General features: G+C 44.5%; 1 protein-coding gene across 5 annotated transcripts; it reads left to right on the top strand.

Annotated features, from left to right (window-relative positions):
- Positions 1–1,204: 1,204 nt before the first annotated feature.
- On the top strand, positions 1,205–19,464 carry LOC102301834 (trichohyalin). Of its 5 annotated transcripts, none has more exons than XM_042216560.1 (25): positions 1,205–1,269; positions 2,380–2,518; positions 2,919–3,077; positions 3,158–3,295; positions 3,381–3,458; positions 3,571–3,629; positions 5,458–5,623; positions 5,719–5,825; positions 6,024–6,395; positions 6,478–6,604; positions 8,674–8,811; positions 9,558–9,706; positions 9,830–9,979; positions 10,054–10,132; positions 10,603–10,680; positions 10,783–10,929; positions 11,009–11,118; positions 11,216–11,512; positions 11,593–11,720; positions 12,614–14,694; positions 16,225–16,374; positions 16,473–16,622; positions 17,132–17,182; positions 17,321–17,383; positions 17,462–19,464. In XM_042216560.1, the coding sequence occupies exons 3-25, from the start codon at positions 2,937–2,939 to the stop codon at positions 17,687–17,689; spliced, it is 5,187 nt and encodes a 1,728-aa protein (XP_042072494.1). In that variant the 5' UTR covers positions 1,205–1,269; positions 2,380–2,518; positions 2,919–2,936; the 3' UTR covers positions 17,690–19,464. The 5 variants fall into 5 exon arrangements, with proteins under 5 accessions (XP_042072494.1, XP_042072492.1, XP_042072493.1 ...); XM_042216558.1 differs by having other exon boundaries at positions 1,268–1,555; XM_042216559.1 differs by lacking the exon at positions 1,205–1,269 and adding an exon at positions 1,276–1,366.
- Positions 19,465–20,495: the final 1,031 nt, after the last annotated feature.

Genomic DNA, 20,495 nt, shown 5'->3' with positions numbered 1-20,495 from the left:
CCGGGGTCTCCTCTCCACCCTACCACACCTGTGAGAGTGACTTCCAGGGGGCGGGAAATTAAAGTACCTCTCAGATTCAGAGACTGAGGACTATCTCCTTTCTATGTTCTAAGGGCAGAATAATCCCTTATCAGGACTGAGGGTAGTCTACCCCTGTGATGTCCTGCGTTCTGACAACACTGTTTTATGTTTAAAGTACCTTTGTTAAAAGGGGAGATGTTGTGAAATCTGTTTATGTTTTCCTAGTAAGGCTACCATGAGGGCAGCCACTAGAGGTCGCTAGAGGACCGGTGTATATGTGTTTTTCCAGAAATTGATGTAGCCACGTACACTGCTGCTACAATTCAATAAAAAGTGGTTCGTGCTTGAGAACCCTGCGTCTTATTGCCTCCGAACATGACACTCACGAACAAATAAAACACTGAAAAAGCCAAACAATAACATTTTTTAAGTTATCAAAGTGGCTTGTACATCATGTTTAACCTGAGTAGTGAAAGACCGTGGGGGTTTGAAGACGATGTGTCGGTCGGCTCAGATGTTTGAAGTTCACACAGCTACATTCTCACCTGAAAAGTTAAAGTTTTTTTGCGACCCAGGAAGAGAAATAAGAGTGATATTAAAACTAAGTAGCTGCTGCCATTGTTGGAAACTGGAATTGGCTGGGTTTTTCAATTTTGTTGTCCGGGTGGAAAATCAAGAGAAATTCGGGAGAATGGTGGCTCCGGGAGATTTTCAGGAGGGGCACTGAAATTCGGGATTCTCCCGGAAAAATCGGGAGGGTTGGCATGTATGGTTGTGGCAACATCACTAACCTTGTCAAACACCTCAGAGTAAATCATATCACAGAATATGACGAGCGTATGTTGAGACTGAAGAGGAGGACAGGGACAGGTGCTGCTAGGGCGAGACAGACGTCTCTCACGGAGTCCTTTAGTGCTGCAGGCAGGCAAAGTGTTCAAATAGCACAACTTCAGTTTTTTATTTCTATGTGATGAACTCTGCATTATTAAGTGATAAGAACAAGTAATCTGATGTCCTGTAATCATTATGACGCTATAATTTGAGATACAATAAATTAAATAAGTTTTTGTACAAAGTATCGGTATCGGATCAGTATCGTCGACACCATCCTGAATACTACTTGGTATCGGATCGGAAAGGAAATCAGTGGTATCATCACTAGTAAATATTTCCTGCCAGCAGGTGTCGCTCAAAGCGGGAAGTTTCCGTTTCGGTGGGATCACATGACTGTCTATGTCCGGGTGAGAGGTGAGGTTCTTGGTTTGAATACGCTGACAACACCAGTTTGTGTTTACACTCTTAATGTTTTATTTCTGACATTTTCTGAACGAGGCAACAGTTTAAGGTACGAACGTTCTTGAATATATGTTTCCTGGTGTTAGCATGCTGGCAGAAGAAGTGTGCTCCCCGTAGTCAGAGGACGAAACGGATTGTTGGAGCCATATTAGTCAGACTCTGGGATTATATCCGAGCAGCTACCTGCAGAGGGGAAAACTGCGCTTCTACGTTAACGAACATGCTGCTCAACAGTCAGGTAGTTAGTAGCTAGCTCATATGATGAGGAGGAAATCACGCCAGACCTGCAGAGAGACCAACCTCTGTTATAAAACGTCCTCCGCTTTATTTTGCTCTGGAAATAACGCTGCATAAGTATAAAACCTGCTTAAAACGATTAAACGCCTCAAAAGTCCTTCATAACCTTTAAAACACGGTGACCGTTAAGCGACGTACGTTGATCGTGACACCCAATGTACACATACGTCTCCATCCGGTCAGCTGCTACGCCAAATATGGATGTGAGCGTTATAATGCTTCCCAAAAGCTACGTGGATGTTGCTAATCCTGGTACCCCAGGCAGGTTATTTAAATTCAGCACAAATGTAAAGAAATGTGTTTTCTCAGTTATTTCTTTATTGTAACAATAATTGACGGCCAAGCATTTCAATAAAACAGAGGCAGTCAGAAGAAAACAGTTTCCTCACCCTGTCAGCAGCAGTTAGGAAGTGCAGCCAAGGTTTGCAGGACGATGTGGCCGAAAGCTCTCGACCCAGACCGAACAGACTGCACGCAGCCAGACGGCAGTGCCGGTGTTTGCAACATGTGCACGGAAACCTGAATATGTGAAGGCACAAGTTCAGCGAATGGTCCAAATTCAGAGTTAGGGTTGTTACCGCACCAGCACTGACTACCAGTTAACTTCTGGCACCGAGTAGTGACAATAGCAACGATTAGTTGACTAGTTGTGCACATCCCTAATCTAAAGTTGTTATGGTTGTGTGTAACTTTTAAATGCCCTATTTGCATCAGCCAAGTCAGCGATGTGTGTTTATAATTTACCTTGATTGTGTTTCATTTCAGTTCAAGGTTGGACACGCCAAACAGTCGTGTGACGTTAGTATGTAGTTTTGGAGGCATCTCAGCTTTGAGGGCTGTACCATGAAGTAAGTTCAGCATAGCTAGTTTGGATCAGCTGGCTCGTCAACACCTGAAATCGCAGGTGGGTCTTACAACAGCGGTTTTCATATTTCCTGCTTCAGTCTCTGCGTGCACTTGCATAAAATCTGTGTGAGACATGTAAGTTTACTCTAGTTCTACACAGAATGAATTGATTGTGTCCCTCCAGCTATGTCAGAGACATGAGGAGGAGTGGGTGATGGAGATCTGTGAAGACCATACAAAATACAGCACAAAAGATTTGCTGCCTTTTCTCCTTTGCCCCATTGCACGCGCACGCACGCACACACGGTCGAATAAGAAAGCACCTTTTTTTTTTTTTTTTTTTTTTTGCCAAAAAAAATTTGTTTATTTGTGTGTTTTTTGTTTTTTTTCCCCCCCCAAAAAAATGTAATTAATTCACTCATTTGCTAAAGTCATGTGTGTCTCCTGGTGCACTGCAGACAGGTGGACTTCTAAACATGGAAGAAGAGCTGTTGATAGGCTGGCAGGAAGAGAAGCTGCATCTTAATCAGGAGGTGTGTCGGCTGCAGGAGGAGCTGGCAGAGAGTCATGCTGAAAAAGATGAGCTAGAATCCAGGAACAGAGCTCTGAAGGACAGGGTGAGAAGGGGCAGGGGAGTTTTGCTGATCTTTAGACAAAGTTAAGCCTTTACATCTTTCTCTCTCCATCCTCCCACCAGCTGTGGCGGTCGTTGTCTCCCTCACTTGCTCTCACTCTGCAACTAGAGGGTGAGCAGAGGGAATGGAAGAAGAAGGTAAGGGAGGGGAGAGAGAGGGAGGCCAGGCAGGCCCTGCTGATCCACAGGCTCCAGAACAAGGTGAGGCCAAACAGTAGTGCTGTACTCATAATTGGAGTAGATGCAGTGGGAGATGGAAAATATACTGATTGTGGTTTTATTGTAGGTGTTGGAATACAGAGAACGATGTCAGCATTTGGAGCTTCGGCTGCAGGATAATCATACACAGATGCTCAGCACCGAGGTCAGACTCAAGTAATAGTATTTGCAGTACCACTAACACACTGTCTGCTACGATACAGTAAAACTACCACAGTGAGTGTCGGCATACAGCTGTTGTGTGTTTGCTTTAACAGAGAATCATAGATGACTCTCTGGAAAGCGCCGTTCTCAGACTGGAGGAGGAACAACAGAGGTAAGTGGAGAGGTCTGTCTGTGCTGGGTTAGACCTGCTGTGACCACATGAGTTTAGACCCTCAAGTTCTGGTGACACGCCTGTGTTTGGAAATCAAAGCATGTAGAACTTAGAAACTATGATTCCCACAGTGTGCTGTGCATTGTCAGTATGTAGAAAGTACTGTGTAGTTTGTCTAATGAGCCTGGAAAGAAAAGCGTCTGGACTTCTTTAAGCTGCAGGTGTGTGCTAGCAAACGTGCTGGCTCAGAAAAAGTCAGACATGCGAGTTACACCTTACAGCAGGTCTCCAGGGGAAGAAATAATCACCTGTGACAATCTCTGCTTCATACACCCTTGGCCTGCAAACGGTGGGAACAGTACAGAGGAATAAGCCCGAACTTGCCCCGCCCTCGTTCGTCTTTGACAGCCAAAACACACAGGATCATTTTAAATACAACAGGTGTCATCATTTGCTGCCGTTTAAAAACAGCATCCTCACTAACCTGTGGCATATATCCATCTGTGCTGATCTGACTCTGATCGTCAACTATAATCAGAATCATTTATGATTTTATTCATTTTTGCTCAAAAGTAAGTTAATGTAAAAGAGGTCGCATTGGCCTTACATTTAAAATGGACTAAAGAAATGGTGTGATGGGGTGAACTTTGACCCCAGAGTGTGATTATGTGCTGATTCAAAAACCGCATTCTGACTAAGGTTCAGCATACACCACTCTGTGCTAAGTCAAAGTATTTCCTGTTATTTTCAGTCAAAAACAGGGTGTCTGTGTAGAAGGTCTGCAGGCTCCAAACTGCAAAACGAGAAGAACATGAAACACAGCATTAACAATTTATACTGTATAGTTTAAATAACTGGGATCATTTTGACCCCAGAGGATAAAAGCAGTGCAGCATCAACAACTATTTATTGTTCTTGCTTTTAAGATGTTTCAGAAGTTCTCATCATTTCAAAATTGTGAAAATGTTTTCATGCAGCTGTGCACCAAAAGTGAAACTCTGCAAAGTTGTCAGTGCTAATTACTGTCAAATCATTTTGCTGCTTCCTCCATGCCAGCCTCAGGCATTGTACATTTATTTGTTCATCAGTGTTCATGTTGGTCTGAATACTGAATTTTACAGAACACAACAAGCGATGTCAAAGTACAGAGAAGCTGAGGAACAAAGCTGTCAGGACCAACCTGATGTTAGTTCACATTTATTATATAGTTCAGTGTAGTTTTTATACACGTCTGTGTGGTTAGAATGAAAAAAGTTCATGTGGTAAATTCAGCTCTTGATAGGAGATCATATTACAATATTTAAATGTAGCTTTTTGCTATTTTACATAAACGTGTATTGTTACTCACTTTAAGGAAACATTTGTTTAATTCTCTTGCTACATGCATAAGGACACTAAGAGAGTCTCGTGTCTGTCAGTCTGCTCCTCGGTCACTGGAGGAGCTTCTCCTCCTGAAACATGAATGAAATTCCACTTTCATGCGTCTGTTTATTTGAAAAGTAAACACAGGAACCATTTGTATTGAAGTTCTCCAAAGCTTTGTCTGAGTAAAGGTGCATCCATCCACTGAAGCTTGCAGTCCTTCATCTTTGTTACAGGTTTTCTTCTAGTGGCCAAAAGTCATAACATCATTTTATTGTATTTAAAAAGGCTTTATCAAACCCAGAGCCAGAATTACTGCTATAGCTGTTTCATTTAATGAAATTCGCTTATAATTGTGATTGTTCTACACAAATATTGTCAGTTTTTTCATGACAGTTTAAAAAAGAAGTTTGTGGTTTTATTTGAAGCTGCTGATTTAATAAATTATATGTGTCTCCCTCCTCAGGTCAGTCAGTTTAGGTGACACCAATAGTCTCCTTTGCAAGCAACTTGTCCAATCAGAGCAGGCCAACCACGCCCTGAAGGAGGACCTCCAGAAGCTGACGAATGATTGGATGACAGCTGTGGAAGAGGCAGAGCAGCGAGAGGCTGATTTGCAGAAAGAGCGAGAGGTCTGCAGTTTAATTGAATTTGAAAGTGACCATTCAGATGGCAGTTATTGTGTTTCAATATTTGTGTGTGTGTGTGTGTGTGTGTGTGTGTGTAGCGTCGGCTGTGTCTTGTGGGGGAGCAGCAGGCTTGGCTGCTGTCTATCTGGAGATCTGTGGCTGCTCTGAGACGGGACTGCCACGCTATGAAAACGGCTGCTGACAGGTACGTCTGAGGCAAGGCTGCTTCACTCAGAGGACCGTCTCTACAGTTGGTCCAGTTATTAGCACCACCAATCAGCATTCAGACGAATTCAAAGACCCTAAAGAAGAGAGAACTTTAGAAGAGGACAGGGTTCAGACCGTTTTCAAAATGACCAACCTGAGCTTGTAAACATGCTGACCCACCTGTCTGTGTCTGCAGGGACCTGTGGCAGCTGAAGGCCGAGTTTTCTCGCCTCTCATCCGTTCTCCTCTCCAGCTGTGACTCTGTCTCCTCCTCTCTGAGGCTCAGCACACTTTACATTAATCCTCTCTCCTTCTCCGCTTCTCCCCCTCTTCTCGCTTCCCACTTTCCTCCCTTTTCATTCTATTCTCCTCCTCCGTCCTCCGATCTGGCCCTTTGTCCTCCGAACTCTTCTGTACCTCCTCTCCTCTCATCCACAATGCGAATCTTTTCTTTGGGAGAGTTGGAACTCAAAGAGGAGAAGGATGAGGGAAGGAGGGACGAGGACGAGCAAGGCACTTCAGAGGTGAAGTCTGTTCAGGAGACTCAAGTTTTACAGCTGCAGCAGAGGTAAATTAGCTTCTACCAGACGTTCAAACACATCCTGCACCTCCCTCTGTTCTCCTCTCGATCATTCTCATTTCTTTGCCAGAATTGAGGCGCTCACTGGCTCACTGCAGACCGAGGTCAGTCTGAGGGAGGAGAGCGAGAGGGAGGCCGAGAGACATAGAGTAATACAGAGAAGCCTGCAGTCTGTGAGCCATGCTGTGATCAAACTGGTGAGTGTGTTATGTTGGTCAGATGTCCAAGGACAGCGTTTCTATTGTCCTGTTTAACGAAGTCAAATAGAAACTGGATCACTGCTGTTGTTACATGAGTACAGTTATTATTGAACACGTCACCAGTTTTATCAGTCAGTCTATTTCTGAAGGGGGTGTTGGCCAGTAACAACCAGTAACAACCCATCCAATATTCAAAGACATCAAACCATAGATGTTCATACATTAATCTGTAATAATGAGAAATGACACAGGGGAAAATATTAAATACTGAAATGTATTTAATGCTTTGTTGGTGACGACAGCTTCAAGACACCTTTTGTATGGAGAAATTGCTCAGGTGGGATTTTTGACGCGTTCTACAAACAGCTTTTTAAATCCTGAAGGTTGTAAAAAGAACTCAAGTGCAGAGTTCAGAGATTTTCATTTGGATTCAGGTCAGCTGATTGGCCGGCCAGCTGTAACATCATCTCTGAAACCAACTCAATGTCCTCAGCTGTTTGTTTTGCTAAAACAATTTACTATTTATTATATATTCATCTCTATGAAGCATGCCAGTGCTGTATGCTGAAAAACAGCCCACAAACAAGATGTTCCCACCTCTAGACTTCACTGTGGGTTTGGGGTTTTGGGGCTGATATGCGGTGCCCCTTGACATCCAAACATGGTGGATTACGGCATCTACAGAGTTCATTTTTGGTCTTGTCTGACCAAACTAAAGTTTACACTCACCATTTATAGGCATAGAGACCTCCAGAGACCTTACACATGGAAATCTTGCCACCACACTGGGAGAGCACCATGAGGTTGTCCTCAGGGTGCTGTATCACTTCGCTCCCACACTGCAGGCTTACTTGTGGTTCCTGGGATGTTCAAAAGTAGAATGGGAGGCAGAGCCTTGAACTTTCAGGTCCCTCTTCTGCAGAAGAAACTCGCAGCTTGGATTCAGGAGACAGACCCCATCTGTACTTTTAAGATTAGGCTTTTTTGACAAAGTTTGAAGTTGGGGCTGGATCAGGTGACCCAGCTTTATTTAAATCCCTGAAAGTGATGACGTCTCTCCCAGAGCTCTAGTTCTGGGACATCTACCTGTATCTTGTAGAGAAATGCTCCCCTTATATTGATGCCAGGATTAAAGCTTTCAAAGTGTGGACAGCTGTGTGTTTTCAACCTAGATGGGTAAACAATGCCACTGTGTAGGAGACGAAGAACAAGAGGTTGTTCACTGTTGAAGCACAGGTTAGCGCTACATAGCTAGCTTCAATGAACTCGCACTCGTCTTACGTTTAGTTGACTTTGATATTTACTGTGTAGGGTTTGAAAAGTTGTGTCATAACAGTGAAGTTGACAGAGTATTATTCCGACGACAGTAAATCATTCCTGCAGTTTGAATGAGCCACCACAGGGTTGCTGTGGAGAAGCAAGGATTGGTGCGATTTGGCCCGTAAGGCGGGGTTAGGAGAACTGTGTTCACATACGGGTGCCATACTCTGTGTTCCCTCTGGCAGCTGTAAACGAGCGTCAGTTAGTGCATCCAGCAGCTCAGCAGCTGTCTGTCACTTTTGCTAATTTAAACTAAAAGATGTTTGAAGGATCCCTGGAGGGCAAAGGATGCAATACCGTTTTGCCCTTCAGGTGGGCATGTCCCAGTAGCTCTCATGTCACGTGGAAGCTATGACGAGTCTGCGAGTGTGGGCAGGATTGGACACAAATATTGTGGGAGTGACAAACGGACAGGAGGGTAATGCTCAGAGGTAAAGTAGTCCCATGCATGGCTCTACTTCCCATGATGCAATGAGCATTCTTCTCTCACCATGTGTTTATACACCACTCTGCATTTAACGGAGTTATTTTTAATCTCTGGCTGTTTCTCTCTGTTATTGTAGGGTCTTTACCTTCCAATATACAGTCTATGAGGCGGCTGTTGTTGTGATTTGGCACTATAGCAATATAATTGAATTCTTGCAGTAGTTCGTGTTGATGGCTGGTCTACATGAAGCTCTAAGAGCCTCTGTCAGCAGCAGTAAGTGAAGCATTTGAAGTTAGCTTGTGTTCTACTTTGTGTTCAGTCCAGAGTCCTGACCTCAGCCAGCAGTCAGTCGCTGAACATCTCCTCAGAGGGTGTCCTTAGCCTGGATTTGTCCTGCTTGCTTTCCGTCCTGTCTCAGACTGAGAGCGCCCTACAGTGGAGAAATGAGGAATTACAGGTAAACAACACAATATAGTTCTTATATGCAAAGTCACTACTGTTTTTATGATTAATGTGTCAGTGTAGCCACAATATCTGCCTCTTGATCCCTGATTGTCTACAGGTTTTCACAGTTTCACACCAGTTTGTTGGAAAGTGTGTATTTGTCATGTGAAATACTTCAAAGTGCAGGTTTTAACATCAAAGTACTGAAGTAGTTAAAATTGTGTATACTGTTCAAAACTTCATGTTACTGAGTGTTGGCTGTGCAAACTGCCAGGATTAGTCCATCATCTTAAGGAGTTGTCTGTTTAGGCCCAGACTCTGCTGTAGTGTGTTACACTGATGTTCATGGTTCCCAGACAAAACAAGTCTGTGTGGACAGCGCTGTGCAGCTGATCCTAAAGCGACATGACAGCGCTTCAAACAAGTACGGACGGCTACATTGTAACTGAAAATGATCATTTTCACACATTTCTGATAAATTCAATTTTCCCTTAATGTTGTATTAAAGCATAATTTTGTTGTAGGACAGCTCCTTAATTTTAACCAATTTAAATAAATTAAATGAAATAAAAAATCATTATCACATTTAAAATATTGCAAATGTATTTTAGATGTCTAAAGTTACTCAGCCTGATGTTCATTATACAGTCAAAAAGCGGCACACGCACGCCTGCAGTCTGAATCAGTATGGTTATGTGTGTGCTAGTCAAAAGCCTTAGTGTGTGTGTGTGTGTGTGTGCGCGCGTGTGTGCGTGTCAGGGGGCACAGCGATCTCTGCAGCAGCTCGGTGAGCAGAGAGCAGCCCTGCACCTGCGACTGAAGCAGCTGGAGGACGACAACCAGCAGCTACACACACACAAACAACAACAGCAGCAGGAGCTCGGCCACATTATGGACGTACTGAGCAGGTTCACACAGAGAAAATCAATTCAGACTTTATGCTACACTTTTGTGTAATTCATGCTTGTAAATGAAATAGTGAACGACACTGACAGAGTTGACAGCTCTGTATTTACCGATGTGTGTGACAGAGAGAAGGAGACGTCGTCCTTCCTGCGTCTGCAGGTCGAGGAGCTGCAGAGGAGGGAGGAAGAGCTGAGGAGAGAACATCACAGACTGAGAAAGGAGAAAGACGAACAGGAAGAGAGAAACAGACAGCTGCAGACAGAAATGCGCAGACGGTACTCAGCATAGGTCACCACTGCACTGCACTGTGCTTTACTGGTTCATCAGCAATGCACTGGTTTTGTTTCAGAGTTGAGACTGAGGTGTTGGAGAACATCCAGCTAACAAAGCGGGAGACTTTGACCCAAGCAGAAATGTATAGTCTGAAGGTAAACAGGCTCAGTCACTCAAGCAGTTTTTATACCTGAACTGAGACAGAGCAGTGATGTGATATTTTACGTGGAGACCAAATATCAGTCAATGAAAATCATAATAAACTCCTGCGTCACCATTCTGAGAGAACGTTAGCCCAGCAAACGTGGCATAAATCAACAAAAACCATCCAGCATAGAATGACAGACCTGCCAGTCGGACCCCGTTCAGTTACAGACTGATGACTGGCTGTTTGAAAAAGGTGATAAATCACATTAAATGTGATTCAAATACTACGCTTACTGCAAAATGTTAAAAATCGCAATCATATATTGTGAAACTATCGTATTGTGGGCGATTTAGCTTTTCTTCCATTTAGCACACAGCAGGAAATGGTCCTCTTCAGAAACTGTTGTCACTAAAATAAGTAGTGCATCATTTAAAACAGCTGAACATCTTCTGGTGTCGTCGTCCTCTTTTCTCGCAGGGAGCACTAGAGAGGGAGCAGCTGGACAAGCAGCGAGCCGAGGAAGACTCTTCTGATATGAGAGATGCCTTACAGAAGGTACAGACATGACACCGAGAACGTGTCTGTCCTCAGAGGAAGACTCGTAGCTTTGCTCATTTGCATAGAATGACGCTCTGGCTGCCATCTTTGTCTCATCAGTCCAGGGAGTGCGTGTCGCGTCTGTCGTTGCAAGAGGGCACGTTAAGACGGGAGGTGGAGGAGGGACGGGATGCGCTAGACAAGCTGTCCACCCTGAACTCTTCTTTGGCCTCAGACAAGAGAGAGCTGCACAAACAGCTGCTGCAGGTACTCCTCCCTACATGCCCCTCTCTGTGGCTTCCAGCTTTAGTACATCATGTAAGTCAGTTCACGTGTCTGTTACCAGCTGGAGTCTGAGCTGTCAGAGGGCCAATCACAGCTGCAGGCTCAAAGGTCACAAGTCAGTTCCCTGGAGAGGGAAGTCAAGACCCTAAACATGGATTTCAGCAAGCTCAGGTGAGATCAGTTTGCACCCAAGTCGTCAGGCCAGAACAGTAAAGTTAATTTGATTTCAATCCTGAATAATTAGTGTGAATTGTGCTGTGTCTGTTAGAGTACAGAGAGAGGCTGAGGAAGATGCTGTTCAGCAGCTGAGAGGACGAGAGCCAGAGGAAGATGGGAGCTTTCCCTCTGTGGGTGAACAGCAGGTGGATGACCTGTCCTTTCAGCATGCCGCAATGTGTGAGGAGCTGAAGGAGGTGCAGGACCGGCTGGGGCACGCAATGGAGGAGGTGAAAAATAGGAGCATACAACAGCAGGAGCAGCTCAGAGAGAGTAGGCGGCTACAAGAGGAGCTGGATAGTCTGCAGAAGCACAAGGAGCAGCTCGAAGTTGATCTGCAGGAGATCCGGTGCTGAGCATGCGAAATAAAATCAGGGTTTGTTTGTACGGGTCGCATCATACTGACATCCTGTTTCTCTCTGCCTGCAGGTCTCTGTCGCTGTCTGCCCACCAGCAGCTCAGTGAGCAGCAGAAGCGTCTCTCACAGTCAGAGGTCGAAAAATGTCAGCTGAACACACACATCCACACTCTGAAGCAGGCCAAAGATACCTTACATGGTCAGTGACAGTACGCCTAAAGTCATAATATTAAACCTTTAAGAATAATGAAAACATATAAAGGTGGCAGTTCAAACCAAATTCCAAAAAAGTGATGAAGATATAAAAACAGAATGCAGATCTCATAAACCAAAACATTTTATTCACAACATTAAACATGTTTGAACTGAGAAAATGGGCCTGTTTTGAGACCACTATTAGTCGGTAACACATCTCAACAAAGGTGGCATCAAAAGGCTGAAAAACAAATAGCACCAAAGGTTTTAGCTTAATTGGCAACATGATTGAGTATTAAAAGACATCTTAGAGAGGCTCTCTCCCAGGGTGACCGAGCTCTGACTTGCCTCTCTTCAACCAGCTTCTCAGATGTTTGATGGCTTTATTGCTTCACAGGACTCGTTGTAGTGACTGGCCCCAGAGCCCCTACACCCCACCTCCACAGGTTTGCAGCATGGCTTTAACCCCTGCCTCCAACAGTTGGCTACCAGGTCTGCTTATTTCCCCTCTTTCTTTCCTGAGCCTCCTCTAAGCAGCTTTCCCACGGGACAAGCAACCTGACAGGTTTAGACTCCTCAGACAGCAGCAGGCTTGAGTGTGCTGATCACAGTCCTGTCTCCCTCCAGTCTCCCACTGTTCCCAGCAGCCTGTCTCGAGACCACAGCTGCTCTCCTCCTCGGACAGAGTTGTGAGGATTGACTCGATAGCTCTGAGGACAACATGTCTCAAACTTTCTAACGTCCACACACACTCTGATTAAATGCAGTGTGAATGAAATCATCCCAGTGAACACACTCAAGTGAAACATAGCAGTTGTGCTGACATTAATAGGAACAACAGTGATTTTCATGTAAAGTACTTTAGTTGTATTTAAAACTTTTTTTGTCTTTTTAAAGGGGAGATCCAGTGTCTGAGAGGCGAGCTGGAGGAGATGATGTCCAGGGTAGAAGATGAGAAGAAGAGGAGAGAGATGAGTGAGGAGGAGAGGAAGGCACTGCAAGAGGACATGGAGAGGATGACAGAGGAGATAGAGAAGCTGAGGAGGAGGAGAAGGAGGGAGGAAATGGAGAGGAAGGATGAGACGGAGACCGAACAGGAAGAAAGGAGTTTCTTTAGTGAGAACTCGGGGAGAAGAGGAGCTGAGGTGCTGAGGAATTGCATTAAGGGATTAACTGAGGAGGTGGAGGAGAGGCAAAGAGAAGAGGAGAAAATGAGGAAGGAGGTAATAGAGATGAAGACTCGAATCAACCTCACGATAGAAAGAGTACAGCGATTAGAAGGAGAGAAGGAGGAACTGGAAGAGGAGGTAAAGAGGACAGAGGAAAGGCTGAGAGAGGAGAAGGAGTTTTGGGAGGAGAGGAGAAGAGAGGAGACGAAGCAGAGGGACAGAGAAGTGGAAGCCCTCTGTGAGCGGATGGGGAGATTGAAAAGGGAGGAGGAAAGGGAGAAGAAGGCGGACCAGCTGAGGACAGAAGCTGAGAGGGACAGATGGAGGGTGAGAGTGGAAGAACAAGAGGAGGAGATTAACAGACTGAAAAAAGAAATCTCAACATCACAAGAGGATGAAAGGAGAAAGAAAGACAAACTGCTCGAGGAGAAGGAGGAGGTGGTTGCAAAGCTGCTCGAGAAGCTAAAGGAGAAAGCTGCGGAGGCAGAGCTGATGAGGCAAAGGCTGAATGTGGCCAATGAGAAGTTTAATGAATTTAAGGCAGAGGCGAAATGTAAGCAGCAGAGCCTGGAATTACAGGTGAGGGAAAGAGAAGAAGTAGGGGAGGAACATCGGGAACATCTGAAGGAGGGGGAGGAGGAAGGAGAGAGGGACCATCGAGAGGTGAATGCCAGACTAAAGCAAAAGGAGGTAAGAGGAAGTAGGAAAGGTATGGAAAAAGATGACACGATCTCCTCCCAGGTTAGGGAGCTACAGGAGGGACAGACAAAGAGCGAGGGAGCAAGGAAAAGAGTAAGAGAAATGGAGGAAGCCCGTGACAGGCTGCAGGTGGAGATAAAGGAGTGGCAGGAGAGGGCAGAACACAGCGAGAGTGAGGCTACAAAGCTTAACCATATCTGTGTGGAGCAAGAGGAGGAGGTGCAGCGGTTAAGAGCTATACTGGAGGAGAAGGACGAGGAGAGAAGAGAATGGGAGGCACTAAGTAGAACCGAGAAAGAAAACACGAGGAGACTGCAAAGTAAGCTGATGGAGGTCGGGGAGGAGAAGAAGAGATTAGAGGAGAAAGTTAGGGAGGCCGAGGAAGAGAGAGAAGCACTTAGGAGAGCTGGGGAGGAGACAAAGAGGCTGGAGGAACAACTGTCTGAAGTAGAAAGTGACATGAAGGTCCAAAGAGAGGTGCTGAGGAAGACGGTGGAGGAGAAGAGGAGACTGGAGAACACGCTAAAGGAGGTTCAGGAGACGACGAAAGGAGAAATGGATGAGCTGATGATACTGAGGGAAGAGAAGAAACGTCTGCAGGATAAATCGATAGAGATGGGAAAAGAAGCTGATGGACCAATGAGAGCGAAAGAGCAGCAAGCAAGGCTGTTGGACACCGAGGAGGAGGAGGCGTCGACTCTTAGGAGGGAAGTGCAGAAGGAGATGGAGAGAAGCAATCTAGAGATGTCGGTGCTTAGGGAGGCGGTACAAAAGGAGAAAAGAAGGAAGGAGGAGGCACAAGATGAGCTGTTAAACTGGAGAGAAGAAGCACAATATCTCAGAGAGGTGTGGGGAGAGGAGACGCAGGAAGAGCTGAGGACGACTAAGATGGAGTTACTGGTTATTAAAAAAGAGCTGCAAAAAGAACAAAATGAGAAGGAGCAGATAAAGGAGAAGCTACGGAGGACGGAGGAAGAGGTGACAGCTCTCAAGGAGGACGTGCAGGAGATGGAAAACGATAAGCTGACAGAGACGAAAGATGACTTTCCTCAGGAGGAGTTGAGAGGAGTGAAGCAGAGCGTGGAGGTGATGGTGCGAAACTCCCTGCAGGTACTTCAGTCTGTCAGTCACACAAACACTGTAGAAACACAGTCATCCTGACAGTGATACTGCTTGAACTGAAGAAACCAGCCTGAGGTCAAACTGCTTGAACCCTCTGCAGCAGGGGTGTCAAACATACAGCCCGCGGGCCAGTATTCTGTCAGCTCCAGCAGTAACACAAACCATATATCAGTAAGAAGAACAACGTGCTGTCGTTAAAGTAAACCTCGTGTACTCACCGTTTGTCGTCTGTACGCTGAACTGAACGCTGGAGTTATTGTGACTAAAGCATTGTGCATGACTGAACACAGGATGTACAATCACATCCAGCCTGAGAGACGATTTCACACGTCAGCGAGCCTGATCTTCATCACTGCTGAGAATCCATGCAGGCAGGGGTGGGACTTTATTTTGATAGGCTCACCATGTGGCCAATCAGATGCACAGACAAACTGGGATCATACCATTACCAGTCTTATGGAATCTCAAATGGTTTGACTTTCCAAAAGACACCAAGTGTAGGTGTACAGGCCAGATACGTAGAAAGACGGGAGAGCAAGCGTGTCGGGAAATAGTGAAGGAAGGCGTGAAAACGTGCAATGAGCAAACATCTGGCTGCATTTCAGTACTTGACTGCATTTCTTAGGCAGTGTCCTATTGGGAGTATGAAATGTCTGGCCTGTTGTTACGGGCCACTCTGTCCCTGTACAACCATAGCGAGGGCTTGGTTCATATTGCCGACAGTAAGACGGTTTCATTTTTGGTGGGTGTTTGACTCTGTCAGGCTCCCTTTTGTCATGATTGTGTTCATAATATTTATGCACAGAATATGTAGCTATAGCCAGGTGGTGGAGGGTCTCCCCCTCGGTGGCCTCAGGATTTCGTCTTTGCTTTTGTGGACGATGTGGTTCTGTCGCCTTGGCGACCTCCAGCTTGTGCTGAAGCGGTTCACAGGCTGGGATCCCATGTTTTACAGTTTTGGGTCGTCGATCTGTAGTTTATAGCACTCTCCCGTGTTCCTGTCTTCTGTCACAGCAACAAACACCAGTGATACAGTGCCAGTGAAAACCACATGCCCACCCATCATGATTCCAGCTGTCCATCCAGATATTATCCAGATATTGTTTTTTACAAATGCAACCTGGAATGATCTCAAGACTCTTTACAAGAAGCAACAAAGAAACAGGTTATACCTGTTAATGAGTGAATTCTCTAACTGAAGCCTAAAACATGTGTAAGTCCTCGTATAGTGTTTGTTCAATGCCTGAACTCTGCTATCAGATCAAACTGTGAATAATAGCACTGCCCCACTACACTGATCATTCAAACTTGTGTTATCAAGGATTTTATTGAAGTTGATCACAGGGTGTTAAATGCTTCTGAGCTGAAAACGTGCTACATAAGTTCACAAAGATCTGGGGTTGAGCTTAAGCATTATTATAAATAACGTCATCTTGTATATGGGTTGCATGTAATCGCTATGACGCTGTTCTGTTAATTTGACATTGTAATGTAACTGTTTTTATTGCTGATGTGCAGGTGGACACTCCGAGTCAGAGCACAGAGGAGATGGAGGACCGGGATGGAATCGGATTAGCTGGATCACAGCAAACAGATGCAGCTTTGGTGGGCTATAAAAGGAGACCCCAGCAGGAGGAGCAGAGCCCAGTGGCCACGTCTGATACAGAGGTCAGTTTGTGGTCAGGCTGTCAGTGCAGCTGTACTCAAAGTGCATCGACAGGAAACGGGTTGTAAAGTGGAGCTGTGTGGGGAAAATGTGTCTGCAGGGTTTGAAGGAGAGACTGACGGTCCTGCAGAGTCTGGTGGCTGAACTGGAACTGGATCAGAAACGATTGAACAAGAAAAACTTTCATCTGGCAAATCAGAAAGACAAACTGAAAAGAGCGACACACACACTGAGAGAGACGCTGCAACAGGTATACACAACAATGAGACAGGTACACGTGCACGCACCCAGAGAGATGCTGTGTACACTTCTACATTAAGCCACAGTGACACAGCAGGATGCAGTTTGTCTTAGGTGACCTGAGTTGATTGCAACCACAGATGTGATGCGGAGCTTTAAAGAAACGTTGCCGTGTCTTTGCTCCACGTCACGTAAAATAGTGTTGGATCTATTTTTAACACAAGAAGTGTCGAGTTGCACACAGCAAGGTAAAGTGGCAAGAACTAGGACCCAGGAGCAGCACAGAGAATCTGGTCAAACTATGTTCTGATATAGGATATAATCTGGTCACCATATTTGCTCCTGGTGTAAACAAAGGGCAAAAGAAGTCTGAGTCACAGACCCAGTGTGAGCCTAGGACGAGACAGATTTCAATGTGCAGAGACACCACCTTGGCATACTGAGGCACACAACACTAAGAAAGGTATCCAGATACACAGCAGACACACTGACGTGAGTACACATTATTGTGTATTTCAGGTGGAGGAAGAGCGCTCGAGGCTCAGACAGCAGCTGAGTGAGAGCATCCAGGTGAGACACACAGTTCCCTTATTACAGTAATAATTACAGGTTGTGTTAGTGTAAGTGCATTTTCCAGACTATGAGGTGTGTGTTTGTGACAAATGTCAATAGAGGCACGTGTGGTTGCAAACCTATTGTGTGTTTTAGGGGTCTTTAACCACCACAGAAGAGCAGCAACTGAGGAGCAAAGTGAGGGAGCTGCAGGACCAGGTGAGTGCACAGCACCAAAATGACTTCCTGGTGTTCTGATGTCAGGTGGGTGCTGATGATGTCTCTCCTCTCCTCCAGGTGAAGCAGCTCCAGTTTGCACTGGCTGTCGGTCAGCAACAAAGGGCAGAGTTCATTCAGCAGTCCTCCCGAAACAGCCAGTCAGTGCTCTCTCTGAGACTTGACCTCAGTGATTCACTAGCAACTATCACACAACATCCAATCCCATCCATCCTAGAGTCTGAGACACAGCGATTGGATCGTAGCATGAGGGAGGAGGAGCTCAGAATGTCCTTCAGCCAGCTGTGAAAATTCAGGACCAAATGTTCTTAATTACTTTACACTCATTAAATTGAGAGGTAGAGCCGTCTTGAACATTCAGGTCTCTTCTCTGTGAGCTCTTTACCTCATGTTTATTTATTTAACCTTTATTTATACAGGCAGTCCCACTGAGACCTGCTGTCTCATTTACAATAGAAAGTATAGGCTCTGCCTCGTACTCATCCAAATAGAGCTCTTCCTGTCAGAGGATTCAAAGCAACTAATTAAAACCAGCCAATCAGAATACAACGGGAAATAATGCACATACACCTGCTTTTCTTGCTATTAAAGCCAAAACAACCTTTTCTGCATTGTTAGAATTACACAGAATTAACACGATTTAATAACAGTTCTGGTGATTATTGCTGCATCGTAGACATTACTTTGGTCTTCTTCTGTGACCTCATGGTTTCTTTTCTCTGCATCACACAAAGCAAAGAAATTCTTACTTTTCAAATTATTGTCAGTGTTTCTGCATATTTATTCTTCTGTTTTTGTTCTGTGGTTATACTGGTCATGTTTCACATGCTGGCACTTTAATACTTTTGTCTCATTTTCGTACCATTATTTCTGTATACAGTCATGTAATAACAACAGCACTTCTTACAGCCACGAAGCTTAAAAAGCTGATAAACGTTTACAGTCCAACAATGCCGCTTATTTATATTTGTTTGTTTTAATGCGCAGCTCTTCCTCGAGCATAAACCCAGACTCCCCTGAGTCAGAGTGGCTCAGGTGAGTCTGGGCCATCATGTTGTCTTTTCTAGATCCAAAAGTGACAATTTTTTTTTTAACACTACCTTATTAAGGTGGCCACCCTGATTACCAAGATGTATTTATAAATTGCACAGGTGTAAGGTGTACCCATTTATACTGAGTACTAATATTAATAAAATAATTGTCACTCTGCAAAACTGAAGGATCATGGATGCAATGTTCACAGCAGCTGTGATGCTTGGACACTGATTAATGCAGAACAAGTGTCACAATTGGCCAGTCTGAGGGGAAGTGCCACTAAATGTTTGCTCCAACCCTGAAATACATTGCAGTGCCTTCCCACAGTCCTCCAGTCCGAGCTTACTCAGGCTCATGTTGAAGTCAAAGGTCAACTCGTGGTGTGTATTTGTGTGTAAATATGTGTGGCCAGCTCGAGGAAGCGTCCCGGGGGGAAGGAAGCTGGTTTAGACAACACCCTGAAATCTGAGAGCTGCACCTGAAGCAGCTGACTGGCCCTCCAGTTCATTTCCTGTTTCATCAAATCACTGTCAGTGCGTAGAGCAGCGAATTAACTTGTACAAGTTTACATTTTTACAAACACTGAAATCCCAGATTTATGATAGTTTGCTGTTTTTATAGTTATTCATTTGTCAACATAAGAGCGGAGAAAGTGATTACATCACACATTCAACATCATCTCGTCTCATTTTCTGTTACACATTAATCATGAGTCATTTGTCATATAAGCTGATTGATGGAAAATTGTCACAGTTTGATCTTAGATGTAAACATGAGGCTAAAATGACTTTAACACTGAACGTGTGTGAAGTAAGGTTTAAAATGCAGCTGCAGACACTTTGTTCTGAACATTAGTTTGAGGTTCAGGTGTGATGCACAGCCCGGACAGCTTTAGTTTGAACTTAACAGCTACTTTTAAAAGTTATTTACTTGTATTTTATAATAAAATTATTCTAAAGTTGTCAAACATTTTATGCTGTCTGATTGTTGAATTCACAGAATGATACTGAAATAAATCATAAATGCTATTTGGATTTTTCTTTGTTACCTTTTTACAAAAATATATTTTAAGATACCATTGTGAGAAAATCAGAATAAATGAACATGTTAATAGTGTTTGTTTTTCGTGGAAACCGGGTCCAAATGGCTCTTTGGGGCTCAAAGGTTGCTGATCCCCTGGCTTAGGAAGACAGAGCCGGAGCCCAGTACGGGACACCTGCCTCTACATGCTTCACCTCTCGCTGGGACTGTAAACAGTGTGGATGTAGATTCAGCACCTGACCGGACCTGCAGTGCAGTACTGAAACAGTTTAACGTGGAGCCGGAGTCTGTTTACACACCGCGAAGAGCAAAGAGGGTGGACCGAGATGCTGATGTCAAGCTGGGCGAAACAGCAGCGCTGTCCCTGTGATCACCATTAAAACCTTTACTGGGAAAAAGCAAGCAGGAGTCCTTCATCAAAGCACCTGATCAACAAACGACGTGAAGTTGTATTAAAATACTCTGGTGAACTGTTAACTTTGATACCATGTTTCAATTATAAGGGTTTCTAAAAGCTGAAGCGAACAGGGCTGAGTCTACACGAGGTGTACTAGACCGTATTTACTTCAAGGTTTTCAAACCTTTTTCAAGTGAAATGATTTAAATTGCCATCTCAATTTAATAGAATTAATGTTTAAAGTATAAAAATAAAGCTTTTTTCACAAGCCAATAAAAGTGTACAGGACTGGTAAAACACTGAGCCTCTGACCTGAGTGGTTTATTATTAATATTAATTAAAGTCTACACCATCATAACATCTTGTTTTCAGCAGCACAGAAACGTTGCACAGGGCAAACTCCAGGATGCTGTTATGCTCCCTTCTCTTCACTGCAGCCTCCACATTCTCCTTTAAAGGCTTACAGACACAAACTCACTTAAACACACAGAAACACATGTAGAAAAACTCAAAGCCTTCCAATGAGACAGGAAACATTCATTTTTAAACCTTAGATTTCATATTTTTCTTATTTTATTTGACTTTGACTGTACTTGAGAGTATTTGTATATATCTGGATCT

Source organism: Haplochromis burtoni, unplaced genomic scaffold (assembly GCF_018398535.1).
Source record: "Haplochromis burtoni strain Fernald_Lab_line unplaced genomic scaffold, NCSU_Asbu1 Contig_1113, whole genome shotgun sequence".
Taxonomy (NCBI): Eukaryota; Metazoa; Chordata; class Actinopteri; order Cichliformes; family Cichlidae; genus Haplochromis; species Haplochromis burtoni.
This window is presented reverse-complemented; position numbering and strand designations above follow the sequence as displayed.

Coding starts and splice junctions, on each gene's coding strand:
- LOC102301834 (XM_042216557.1), top strand. Junction 6,396..6,477: donor GTTTTACAGCTGCAGCAGAG/GTAAATTAGCTT, acceptor TTTCTTTGCCAG/AATTGAGGCGCTCACTGGCT. Junction 11,119..11,215: donor ATGGATTTCAGCAAGCTCAG/GTGAGATCAGTT, acceptor TGTGTCTGTTAG/AGTACAGAGAGAGGCTGAGG.